The 14,209-nt window shown below is 43.2% G+C and overlaps 1 protein-coding gene across 1 annotated transcript in view; it reads left to right on the forward strand.

Annotated features, from left to right (window-relative positions):
* The first annotated feature begins 11,494 nt into the window (after positions 1-11,494).
* abca2 (ATP-binding cassette, sub-family A (ABC1), member 2) overlaps positions 11,495-14,209 on the forward strand; it is a 457,180-nt gene continuing 454,465 nt past the window's right edge. The window contains exon 1 of the mRNA XM_067969563.1: positions 11,495-11,677. Coding sequence (XP_067825664.1) covers positions 11,612-11,677 — 66 coding nt within the window. The 5' untranslated portion in view covers positions 11,495-11,611. The remainder of the gene's footprint in view (positions 11,678-14,209) is intronic.

Genomic DNA, 14,209 nt, shown 5'->3' on the forward strand with positions numbered 1-14,209 from the left:
TTGTCACGGCTGCAGCGACTGCCTGCCCAATGATCCAAAGCACTGTCTCCTCTAGGGGGGTGAGGACGTGTAAGCGTCCCCGTCCACCCTCAGATCCCTCCTGCTGCTGGCTGTTATGCGCCACCTTCTCCTGTAAGACAGAGGACAATGTGTCAGTGAGTATCCTGCAATGTGTGTGGGCGATGTGCCTGTTGTGGTCGAATAGCCGCCAGTTTGTGTGACCTGTGAGTGGCGTTTGCATGGCCTGCAAGTGTGGTACTATGTGCGGGTGAGATGCAGCATGCCAAGTGCAGCATTGCGTATGGATGGGCAGTGTTTGTTAGTGGGTGGTTGACGGGGAGTGTGATGCGTGGAGCAGTGGTGCAGTTGGTAGGATGTTGCACTTGACACTTGCAGTTACTCACCTTGACCACTCGTGTCAAATCACTGAACTTCTTTCGGCTCTGCACCCACGTGTGTGGTGCAATGCTCCTTGTGTTGACTTCCTGCGCCACAGGCTGCCAATGCCTGCAGAGCTGCAGTCTGGAGGGTCTCCTGCCACCCTGCGGGTTCATGTTGGTTCTCCTTTTATCCACCCCTTCCACCAGGGCTTCCAGAGCATCATCGGAGAAGCGTGGTACCCTCTCTCATGCCGGTCCTGCTATCCTCGAGGCGATCTTTCCCTCCTCCTAGTAAACTGTGTACCTGCCATTTGAAATGATCACCTGCACCTTTAAGAGGTGCAGGCTGCTGATGACATGCGCTGTGCACGCCCTATTTCCAACTTCCTCATTCTCCGTGCAGCCTTTCAGCAGCGCGGGTAGCGCTGGCTGCATGGAGATACCATGACAATTAACAGACGGCACGAAGTTCACGTGCTGCCTGCGTAGAGGCCATCGGGCGCGGGGTACTAGCGCATCACACTACCCCCGCCCGAAAACGGCCCTTATCCAAATTTTTCCCCCTGCGTTCTTCCAAATCTGGGCACTTGTGCACCTCCCACTTCCTTCACTCCACCATTGGCCGTCATGCCTTCAGCTATCTAGGCCTTAAGCTCTGGAACCCCCTCCCCAAACCTCTTCACCTCTCCACCTCCCTCTTCTCCTTGAAGACACTGCTTAAAACCTACCTCTGACCAAGCGTTTGGCCACCTATCCTAATGACTCCATCTTTGACTCGGCGTCCTTTTTTTCTGATTACATTCCTGTGAAGCACCCTGGGATGTTTTACTATGTTATGGGCGCTATATATGTGCAAGGAGCTATGTAAATGCAAGCTGTGGTTGTTGTTGGATGTGGTGATTTATAATATTTCAATTTTGTGCCCTTAAAGAGACAAGCCTGATACATAGTCCCACTTTGACAGCAAGGTAATGTCTTATGCATTACATGGTATAACGCTCCTGTCATTTTAAAACAATATTAACATCTGCCTCATTGTGATCAATGACACAGAAGATCTGATACTATAGATTGTGTGGCAAGTCTAATTATGAAAGGGAGCATTTAATCCCACCATGTAAGGAGCAGCAGCAGTATGATTGATGGACTAGAATGAAAACAACACCGAGTTCACAAGATAAATACAGACGAGATGATTTGGCCCAACTTAGCGCATCCATCCAGAAAAAACCTGCAATCCTCCATCACAACATCATCCAGCTGTTTCCTAAATGATTCCAGAGTTTTTGCCTCCACTGCCATAGTGGAAATCTGTTCCACACGCTGATCATTGAGAAGAACTTCCTGGCGTCAAATCTAAGTTTGCCTCTTACTAGTTTGACCCAATGCCCCCTTTGTGCTACTCCCATGGGTTAATTTAAAGTAATTTTCCGGATTTGCTTTTTTTTATACTGCTTACTATTTTACATGACGCCCCCTCTCAACTGCCTCCTTCGAAGGATAAACGTCCCAAGTTTTTCTTGTCGTTCCTTAAAGTTCATTTCTCTGGTGATAGGGATCAGTATTTTCTCTGGGTTAAAGTAATCAATTTCAATTCAATTCAACAATTTTTCATTTTAATATCTCTTAAAAATATGTGGATTGAAATTGTACCTTTTACTGCAGCTGTTTACTTTAATAATAATAATGAATGTTAAGAATAAATAAAACTAATGCCTTGCGTTGGGAGGGGTTCTTCTGAGTTTAAGAAGTACAGCATTGAAAATGCTTCTTCTATTGTTGCAGTTTGGTATTTAGGCCATTGTGTGGAGCTCTTTTTACTCTGATCTCAGCACTATTCTATGAGTGACAAGATATTCCACGTGAATGGTTGCAATTTGACTGGAGAAAAAGAGGAGGAAGGAAATTGACAGACACAGCACTGAAACAACCTTAAAGTCACAAATTATATCCTCTGCGACTGTGACAATAGTGCGCTTTCCTTCCTCATTCATCTTGACCTCTCTCCAGCCTTTGACACGGTCGACCACACCATCCTCCTCCAACAGCTCTCCTCCATTGTCCAGCTGTTGCCCTTGCCTGGTTCCACCCATCTATTCGGTCATAGCCAGAGAATATCCTACAATGGCTTCTATTCTTGCCCCTGTACCGTTACCTTTGGATTCCCCTAATGATCTATCCATGGCTCCCTCCTGTTTCTCATCTACATATTGCGATATTATCTGAATTCATGATGTCAGGTTCCATATGTATGTTGACGACATCCAGCTGTACCTCACCTCCTATCTCTATCGACCCCTTCACTGCCTCTTTGTGGTCAGACTGCTTGTTTGACAACCAATCCTGCATGATCCACAATTTCCTCCTATTAAATATTGGGAAGTCTGAAGCCATTGTCTTTGGCTCCCACCATAAGCTTTTTACCCTTGCCATCGATTCCATCCCCTTCCCTCGCCACTGTCTCAGGCTGAACCAGACTGTTCGCAACCTCGGCATCCTATTTGACCCTGAGCTGAGCTTCTGATCCCATTTCCACTCCATCACAAAGACCGTTTACTTCCACCTTCAAATATCACCCGTTTCCACCCCTACCTCCACAAATCTGCTGCTGAAACCCTTATCCATCCTTTTGTAACTGCCAGACTCAACTATTCCAGTGCTCTCTTGGCCGGCCTCCCATCTTCCACCCTCCATAAACTTGAGCTCATCCAAAATTCTGCTGCACATATCCTAACTTGCACCAAATCCCGCTCACCCATCACCCCTGTGCTTGCTGACCTACATTGGGTCCTGGTCCACCAATGCCTCGATTTTAAAATTCTCAACATCGTTTTCAAATCTCTCCATGGCCTCAGCCCTCCCAATCTCTGTAATCTCCTCCAGCCCTACAACCTTCCAAGAACTCTGTGTTCCTCCAACTCTTGCGTCTTGTCCATCCCCCATTCCATTCACTCTACCAACGGCAGCTGTGCCTTCAGGCCCTAAGCTCTGGAATTCCTTCCCTAAATCTCTCCGCCTCTCCATCTCTCTCTCCTCCAGTAAGATGCTCCTTAAAAGCCCCCTTTTTGACCGAGCTTTTAGTCACCCATTCTAATATCTCCTTCTTTGGTTCGGTGTCAATTTTTGTCTGATTATGCCCCTGTGAAGCCCCTTGGGACATCTTCCTACGTTAAAGGCGCTATATAAATGCAAGTTGTCATCGTTGTCGTTTCCTGCCGCGAGTGCGGGATTGGTGAATTTACCCTACCATGTAGTTTTATTCGTTTTCAGATGACGATATACTAATAACGAAAGAAGATGCGCAATGAGGCAAAATCTTGTGCAAAGCTCTGTCCTGTGAAACTTATGTTGAATAATCGGAAAGGTGGATAATTGGATTGTACATAATGAAGGTTCCATTGATTGTTCTTGAATACTTAAACAGATGTGGTGTAACCAGGGCTAAAAAAAAAGCTAAGTGGCTTGGTGGCATCATTATTTGTGAGGGAGGAATCAGCTCCTTCATTGCTGGTCTAAGCCCTCCCCCTCCAAAAGAGTCAACGTTGAACATTTATGTGTGCATTTTTATTTTAATCTGCAGTTGCTTAAGTTGTAGGAGTGAGCTCAGGGAACACTGGTGTGTGTATGTGTGTGTGTGTGTGTGTGCGAGGGAGAGTAACAAAGCAGATGTCAGAATACAACAGACTTTTTTAAGCTATCGCATTAATTATGTAAGACAGGAAGAGTTCAGGACTGAGGTAGCACCATCCAGCTTACACTGGCATTCAGGAAGGGATGGGGAGCATATTGTCAAATTATTTTCCAGTCCCAAACCATGTCCATTTACTCTTTTCTAAATCAGGAATCCATCCAATTCCTTTTTGAATGCTTCAACAGTGCCAGGATTGATTGCACTAAAGTGGCAGGTCGATTCCGTAAGCCAACAGCTCTAAATATGACTTATTGCTTAGGTTAAGTTAACTTCTTCTGTCCAGGTATGGCACAAAATACCTCCCTACTCTTTTCTAAATCAGGAATCTTATCGATTCTCTTCTTCAGTTTAAAGACATGGATCAAATCCTGCCAAAATCTTATTTCTTCCTTAAACTGATGCAGAGATCAATAAATTGCACTCAAAAACTATCTTGATCATGTTGTTTTGAGACAAATGGGATTCTTCTCCTCAAATATTATAAGTGCCTTAAAGTATCCTCATCTACCATATTAGCACCGACTTTCATTTGAATATATTGACCATAGTTGTATGTTTTTTTCTCACTAGGCAACTGGCTATACACTATTTGCCCCAGAGGAAAATTGTTTTAAGAGTTCTCTCAACATTTTCTGAACTACCCTGGAAATTGCAACCAAGTTATTACAGCGGATTCTGTTCTGCTGCATGTGCATAGGTATGTGACCGTTTATAATTGAAGGTTGACCTTTTAAACCCCAATTATAATTACTTTGATTTTTGGTTTTAATGCATTTGGACTAGAACATAACGTAGGAATTTTCTATGAGCAGGCGATTAGTTTGTCCTGTTTTCACTGATCAACTCCACTTACCCACCTTCTCATGTTCTCCCTTAATTCCTTTAATTTCCAGAAATACAACTAATTGTCTCTTGAACCCATTTATATTGTGTTTCAAGGCCCTTCCTTAGTAACTTATTCCATTCCTTTATTATCCTACTATTCAATAAGTTCTGTCTGATTTTCCTTGTTAGCCCTACCTTCCTTAAATTTTAAAGTACCCTTTGCTATTTGGATCCTTCACCACAGTGAATAACTTGTCTGGATCAACTTTCTTTTACGCTTCATATCACTGAAAACTGACCTCAAGTTCTTCTCTTTTCCAAAGAAACCAAACCCAACTTCTTGAACTTTTTCCTTATATCTTAAGTTGCTGATACCTGGAGTCACCCTTGTTGTTTGCTTCTGTGCCCTAGAGGTCTAATTAGAATAATCTTGTGAGTTGAGGCAAATTGCATATTTGCTCTTTGAGTTATTTTCAACAATGTGCAGTCTACAATGACGGTTCAATCAGGAGGGTTTGTCTCTACAAGTGCTACTGGGGAACTGAGGCTAAAAACTGAGCACATGTAGTAGCAGATTAAAAAATGTTTTTGTCAGTTTTCTCCCTTCCTCGCCTGATGGCACTAGGCCTCTTGGGTTCCACATGCACCAGCCGGCCTCCAGGACTTCGCTCAAGTGACCATTATTTATGTGTGACCTGAGTCAGATTATTCTGTACTGGGGAATCATGGCCAAATCTAATCCTGTCCTCACCTGATGCCCACAGGTATCCACTTTCCAATCACTTGATAGTGTACAGCAACAGGAAGCGCCTGAATGGGTTCATGCAAGCATTTAACTTAATCCATCCTGGACTTCAGATTGACAATAGGGAAGTAATGAAGTGATGCCATCCATTTCTATCCTGGCCTCTTCTTGGCGTTTCAAATGCGTTGAGCTTATAATTGCTTGTATCTCTCAAAATTGTTTTTGCACTGTGAATATCTCAGTCTATCAAGGCTCTTTCTTCACTGGCATTCATCAAACTGCAGCTAGTTTTAGGTGGACTCCTACAGTTCTCCTCATACATTTTCTTTCTGAATCATTGAGATTTATTTTCAAATTCTTTCAGACCTTTCCACCCATATAGAAGAACACTAGTTAAAGTGCCATTGAAGTTTCCGATCTGTCGGTCTTTCAGCACTCCATACATAAGCAGGTTTCTTGAAGACGGCTGATGTTTTTCATGGGAGCACAAGTTACATAAATATTGTTGTTTATGATTGAAAAGCAGAGTTGCAGACTAAAAAGAAATGCAAAGATGCTTGTGGAGGAGGAACCAGGCCTCTGGGGATTGGTACATTGAGGTGGAGAAAAATAATAAACAACTGTAAATGATTATTTTTAAATAAGAAAAAGAACAAGCTTTATGGCCGAACAAGCCAATTTTTTTCCCCGCAGATTAGGTGCAAACTACTCTATCAAAAACCATACCCAATCTGTTTAATCTCCTGAGAGAAATTTCCCCTGATCCTCAAATGTAATTGAAGGATAATTTCAAAATACCCATCTAGCCTTTCATATGATGTACGTTTTTCATTTCTTGCTTTCCTTGACATGGTGCTAGTAGCTGTCAACACTGGGAAATGTAAGGAATGAGATTTATAAAAATTTAGGCATGTTGACAGGTGGAAACATCGATGGAAAAGGACTAAGGCTCACTGAGTACATCGTGCATGATTACACATGAGGGAAATATATTATATTGTGGGTATATTTAACAGGTAAACTGCTTTCCGTTAGATATAATACAAAATTCCATTATATATAATACTGAACGCTCCCTTTCAAAACTGCCGTCAGCACCCCCTTCTCAAAAGACCCTTAACTCCTCTGTCCTTGCAAACTACCAGCCCATTACCAATTTCCTTTAACTCTCCAAAGTCATTCCGAATCTGTGACCGTCTTTCCCGCAACTCCATGTTAAACCGAGATCCTGCCTGCCCTCTCAGGTGGACGTAAAAGATTCCATGGCACTATTTCGAAGACGAGCAGGGGAGTTCTCCCCGGTGTCCTGGCCAACATTTATCCCTCAACCAACATCAAAAACAGATGACCTGGTCATTACCTCATTGCTGCTTGTGGGACCTGTCTGTGTGCAAATTGGTTGCCATGTTTGCTACATTAGAACAGTGACTACACTTCAAAAGTACTTCATTGGCTGTAAAGCACTTTGGGATGTGCTGAGGTTGAGAAAGGCGTTTCATAAATGCAAGTCTTTCTTTCTCCAATCAAGTCTCTGTCCCTGCCACAGAACTGAAAAAACCCTAATCAAAGTCACAAATGACACCCTTTGTCATTTTGACTATGGTGCACTATCTCTCCACATATTAATCGACCTCTCTGCAGCCTTTGGCACGGTTGACCATACCATCCTCCTCCAACGCCTCTCCTTCATTGTCCCGCTCAGTGGGACTGCTCTTGCTTGGTTCCACTCTTACATATCTGATTGCAGCCAGAGCATCTCCAGCAAAGGCTTCTCTACCCGCCTCCTCACCGTTACCTCTGGAGTTCCCCAAATGTCTATTCTTGACCCCGTGTGCTTCCTAATCTACATGCTGCCCCTTGGCAACATCATCCGAAGACACGGGGTCAGCTTCCACATGTAAGCTGACGCTATCCAGCATTATATCTCTACCAGCTGTCTCAATTCTTCCACTGCCTCTGTACTGTCAGACTGCTTATCCGTAATCTAGCCTTAGATAAGCCACAATTTCATCCAGTTGGGAAGACTTGAGCCAATGTCCTCGGCCCCCCGCCACAAACTCCATATCCTTGCCACCGATTCCACCCCCCTTCCCAACCAACATCTCAGGTTGGACCAAATTGTTTGCAACCTTGGTGTCCTATTTGGTCCCTTGTACTCTCCATCACAGAGATCGCCTACTTCCACCCCCTTGCCTCACCCTATCAGCCGCTGAACTGGGGCAGACTGGCTTCCCCGAAAGTGTGTGGGATTCTTTGGGATTCAAACAAATGAAGGGGGAGGGGAGGCAATAATACAGCGTATGGATCCATTCACTTGGGCACTTGAGAAATCTCCGGATTTCTCATAAAGCCAGTTCATCCTTGGTCAAAAACCTCATCCATGCCTTGACAACACCAATGCTCTTCTGGTCTCCCTTCCATCCTCAACCCTCCATAAACTTCAGCTCATTCAAATCTCTGCTGCCTGTATCCTATCCCGCACCAAGCCCAGCTCATCCCTATCCTTGCAGTCTTTCACTGTTTTCGTCCCTCCATATCTCCGTAACCTCCTCCAGCCCTACAATACCCCCCAGAACTGCGTGCCTCCCTTTGTCCCATCATTGGTGGCCGTTCAGCCTTCTAGGCCCTACGTTCTGGAATTCCCTCCCGAAACCTGTCCACCTCGCTTGTCTCCTTTAAAGCCCTTGTTAAAACCCATTTCTTCAACCAAACCTTTGGTCAACCCTCCTAATATCTCCTTCTTTGGCTCAACATCCATTTTTGTCTGATTACGCTTCTGTGAAGCACCTTGGGACGTTTTTCTACATTAAAGGCACTATATAAACGTGAGGTGTTGTTGAATTATAAATTCCAAACTTCCTCCTTTCATAACTCTTTTGTATCCCTCTGGACCTAAGTGTGATTCTTTCTGTTGACTACCTTCTTTTAAGTGTCAGTCTTGGTTCAGTCATAGCTCTCTCACCTCTAAGTCAGAAAGTCATGGATTCAAGCCCCACTCCAGAGACTTCAGCACGTAATCCAGGCTGACAGTTCAGTACAGTTCTGTCAGAGATGTCGTCTTTTGGTGGACATTAAAGATCCAATGGCACCACACAGCTACAGGTGAACTGCATATGCAGTTGTTTGTTGATGCCAGTGCTCTGGAATTTCCCCTTGCAATGTATACAGCAAAGATTGCACAGCATCAGCAACCGAAGGCACCTTTAGGTTTGGCGATTCTGCAGTAGCTCGTGGGAGAGTGATACCCCCATGTCGGCTTCCTATGTTTATATTGCTAGAACTTTACTTAAACCGAGGCCCTATCTGCGCTCTCAAATGGGCGTAAAAGATTCCATGGCACTATTCGAAGAATAAGGGAGTTCTCCCCGGTGATCTGGCTGACATTTATCCCTTAACTAACATCACTAAAACCGATTGTTTGCTTATGTATCTCATGTCCGTTTGTGGGATCTTGCTATGTGCAAAATGGCTGCCATGCTTCCCTACATTACAACAGTGATTACACTTTAAAAGTACTTAACTGATGGTAAAGTGCTTTGGGACGTCCTGAGATCGTGAAAGTCGCTTTATAAATGCAAGTTCTTTCCTTTCTTGCTTCCGTTTTCTTCTAGCAAAGGAACCATCTTGATACATCATGAAAAAATGGCAATTGTAGTGGGTTCATTGCCAAGACATGCGAGAATATCTTGTTTGTCCCATTTTCAGCCAGCTGGATTGACAGAATGGAATTTTCTGCAACCTAAGAGCCATTCCATCAGTCACTAGGACTTCCTAGAACACAGGAAATTTGAATATGTCTATTTCACTGGCTGCAAATCTAGGCAAGTGGGGCAGTGGTGATAATTTCTGGGGTAGAAGAGTCAGGAAGGGCTCATTGCCCAAACGTGCAGGCAGTGGCTTGCTTTCTGTGTTATTCAAATTTTTCACTCTCTCAGGAGACAACCCATCAGTCACCATGAACTTTAACTGATATTAAGTGGCTGGAAAGACTGGCAAATTCTAGCAGTGAGTCAATCCGAACCGAGGCAAAGGCAATAATCTTCAATTGGACTGCGTTACACCCCCACGTGGAAATGACTGGGACAATCGTACCTCCCCTACATTGGTACCAATGCTAAAACTCACTCCAGTGGCCACTTGCACAAGGTATCAGAGTGTGCCTGGCACTGGTAGAACTGTACCCCAGCAAGAAGCTCATGCTCTCTACAGAGATAAATAGCAAAACTGTGAATGGTAGAAATCTGAGAGAAAAATTGAAAATTCTTGAAAAACACAGCAAATCAGCTGCCCACCAGCATCTGAAAAGGAGAAAAAATAGGTTTAATCTGGTTGCTTTAGATTGTATTCTCAATAACAGCCTCGATCCCAAAACCTTAAATTGTCTTTTCAGATACTGGCAGACCTGCTGTGTATTTACAGCATTTCCTGTGTTCAGAATGGAGAAACTTGTGGGATAGATGTGATGTTGATTGCAACTCTATTTAGACTATATATCCACATGATATTATGTTTATATATATATATATATATATATATATATATATATACACACACATATATAAACACAAATATACACACATACTTTATACATATATATATATACATACACACATGTATATAAACACATATACATACACATAAACACATATACACACATACAAAAACACATATGTACACACAAGTATAAACACACATATATACATGCACATATACATAAACACATGTACACACCCACATGTAATATAAACATGCACACATATATGTGAACACATGCACACATATACAAATATATATACACACATAAATAAACAAATATATACAAACATATATGAACATATACACATACCCACACATATATACACACTCATGTGTATAAACATATATACACACCCACACATATATAAGCATATACACCCATATATATAAACACATATGCTCACACACCTAAATGTAGACATATATAAACACATACAAAAACATATATATATATATATATATACACATACCCATATATACACACACATATGTATATACACACATATAAACAGATATGCACACACATACACATTATATAGAAACACATACATAAAACATGTATGCACATATATAAACATATAGACATATATAAACCTATATGCACGTATAAACACATACACATATATCTAAACACACATATACATAATCACATACACACATATACATAATTGTATACACATACACACATATAAAACATATATACACATACAACATACATCCATAGATATAAAACCACATGTACACATATATAAACATATATACAAACAGATGCACATATAGTATGTACACACATACAGATATATAAATATACACACATATTTATATATACATACATATGAACACATATACATACATCTATATAGATACTTATATAGACATATAAGCACAGATAAACATATATACACACACATATACATATATACACACATATACATATAAACATATTCACACGCATATATAAACACACGTACATATAAACATATATACTCCCTAAAATATATAAAAATGCATTTGAAAGGAAATCACTGACACTTGGGAGAGATCCAAAGCCTGTGGTTGTGTCCGAACGTGGTTCTGACGGGGAGCCGTGCACGAGCACGGAGCGCGGAGCGCGGGCGCGCGGCTGGTGGTGGTGGGGGGAGGGAGTGAGTGAGTGAGTAGCGGGGTCGCGCGCCGGTATCGCTCCAGCTGACGCCGGGTTCCAGCTGCGCTGCGCTGCGCTCGAGCCCGAGCCCGTCCTGTCCTGGTCCCTCCGGAGGGGTCAGTGTGCAAGCGGGGGGTGTGGGTTTGGAGAGAGAGGGTGCGGGCTGGGGAGGGGGGAGCCGGAGCCGGAGCCGCCGTCAATCAGAGGACGCCGAGTGCAGGAAGGAGCCGCCGGGTTGCCCAGCTCTCTCCAGCCAGCCAGCCAGCTAGCCCGCCAGCCCACCCGCAGCCATGGGCTTCTTGCACCAGCTGCATCTCTTGCTGTGGAAGAACATCACCCTGAAGCGCCGGAGCCCGGTGAGTGAGAGCGACTTGCCAGCCACACAAAGCAAAAAAACAAAAGGGGAGCTGGCCCGGGGAGGCAGGCACATCCCGCCGGCTGCAGCCCGCTGTCTGCACCCGGTCCCACTGACTACCAGAGAAGGTTTAATGATTATTCTTATTATATTGATGGTTTCAGGCTCCGGAAGCATTGGGGGGTCTGGGGAGGTGGGCTTTGTTATGACAGGATGGACAATCTGTAAGGGATCAATGGTTGATTGATATCGTGATCCAGGAGTTCTTATTATTTGCATTGATCTGAAGTTTCTGGCTGTTGCATGTTTATTGGGCCTGGAAAAGGCAAATATTCAGCTACCGTTACATTGTGGTACAGCATTTAAAGCCAGGAATAACCTTTATACGTATAGTTGCTTTTTACTATGCACTCATACCTTGTTCAGCATATTGTATGTATTCGATCGATGGAAAGCTTGGGAATACTAAGAGTGCATTTGCAAATCATCCTTAACTTAAAAATAAACGGGATTTCAATTGTCAGGTCCAGCTACAATATTATAAATACTTCATGTTCGAACACGTCTGCCTATCAATCAGTGCTGGGTTAGTAACTGGACCGAGACCGATGACATAAGGGTCACAGGTGCTTTTACGGATTCTGCAGTCTTGCCCTGGACTTCAGTATTAACCCTAATACTCTTTCCCAGTTTTATAATAAGGTTTCATCAGACAAATGCTGAGCCTATATACCAGTGGACACTGAGTTAAATCTGTATTGGGCCAGCCTGGTGTGTGTATGTGTATATATATAAGTGTATATATATATATATTCTTACTGGTCTGCCCTTAGCAGCAACAAATTGTGTCTCTCCGGAGAAGGAAATCTAATTTGACAATAAGGGCAGTTTCTAAGTATTTTTCAGGATGTGGAGAGAGTAAAAGATGTTTATCATTGGGCCTGACTCAAGATAGGCTGTGTAGAACATTTCAGTATTTTATCTTCGGAAGGAGGGTGGGGAAGAGAAGAGAGTTTGTGGCTTACAGTTATTGATATCGATTCTAGCATAAATAACACTGAAATATCCATATCAAGCATGGGGGGAGGGACGCATGCTGCATGCGCCATCCCCCAACCAATAATACTGGGCAGGATCAATAAAATATCGACTAGCACACGGTATTGGAATGTAAGTTAATTGCTCTTTGGTATACACTATTTATTTGCCTGTATCCTGTTCACTTTTTCTGAACACTGCAGGTTAACAGTGGATGCACAGCTAGGATCAGTGTGCATTATGGTAATTAAGCATGTTTTAAATTGCTAGTGTACTCTTATTTGCAGTTGTTTTGTGATTATACAACTTTATGGCTAGCACCTTATGTCAGATGTAGCTCAGTTGGTAGCATTCTCGCCTCTGAGTCAGAAGGTTATGGCTTCAAGCCTTACTACAGAGACTTGAGCACACGATCCAGGCTAACTCTGCAGTGCAGTGCTGCACTGTCGGAGGTGCAGTCTTTCGGATGCGATGTTAAACCGAGGTCCCGTCTGCCCTCTCAAGTGGACGTAAAAGATCCCATGGCACTTTTCGAAGAAGAGCAGGGGAGTTCTTCCCGGTGTCCTGGCCAACATTTATCCCTCAACCAACTTCACTAAAAACAGATTGTCTGGTCATTTATTGCATTGCTGTTTGTGGGATCTTGCTGTGCGTTTCCTACATTACAACAGTGACTCCACTTCAAAATGTACTTCATTGGCTGTGAAACACTTTGAGATGTCCTGAGATTGTGACGGTTCTATATAAATACACGTCTTTCTTTTCTTTAGCACCAACACACTCAGTGTCCTTGAATATCACAGTACTGCCTGTAGAATTAAAAAGCATGAGGGAAATTGGAAAACCATCTTACATCCAGTTCCTGCAAGTCCTAGCCCTTTCTCTCTTAGAAAGGCCATTGAAATGCTATCAGCACAGTTGCCTATACTTGGCTGTGTTTTGTTTGACTATTGAAATATGGTTGGTTGAAGGCAGCCCAAAATTTTAAATTGAGGATATCTCTGCTCATTTGGGGGACAGTGCGAATGCTAAATTGCATTTATGCATCTGAGGCCGATGAACCTAGATGAGTTTGTGGTTTAAGAGATCCAGCCGCAAAAATTAAAAGGGAATCTCTGTTTCATTTTTCTGTTGGTTTAATGTTACAAGTTGCTTTCATGTAACAGTGGGAAACTATGAAGCCATGGCGAATTGAGTTACAAGTGTTGGGGGAGGGCTGTAGCAGCTGAAGCCCGTCAACGGACTATATATTGTAGTATCAGCGGTGGCTCAGTTGGTAACGCTCTGATTCAGAAGGTTGTGGGTTCACGTCCCACTCCAGGGACTTAAGCACAAAATCTAGGCTGATACTTCAGTGCAGGACTGAGGGAGGTGCTGCACTGTCGGAGGTGCTGTCTTTCAAATGAGAAACTAAAGCCCCGTCTACGCTCTCAGGTGGATGTAAAAGATCCCACAGCACTATTCAAAGTGTCCTGGCCAATATTTACCCCTCAGC

Source organism: Heptranchias perlo, chromosome 31 (genome assembly GCF_035084215.1).
Source record: "Heptranchias perlo isolate sHepPer1 chromosome 31, sHepPer1.hap1, whole genome shotgun sequence".
Classification (NCBI taxonomy): Eukaryota; Metazoa; Chordata; class Chondrichthyes; order Hexanchiformes; family Hexanchidae; genus Heptranchias; species Heptranchias perlo.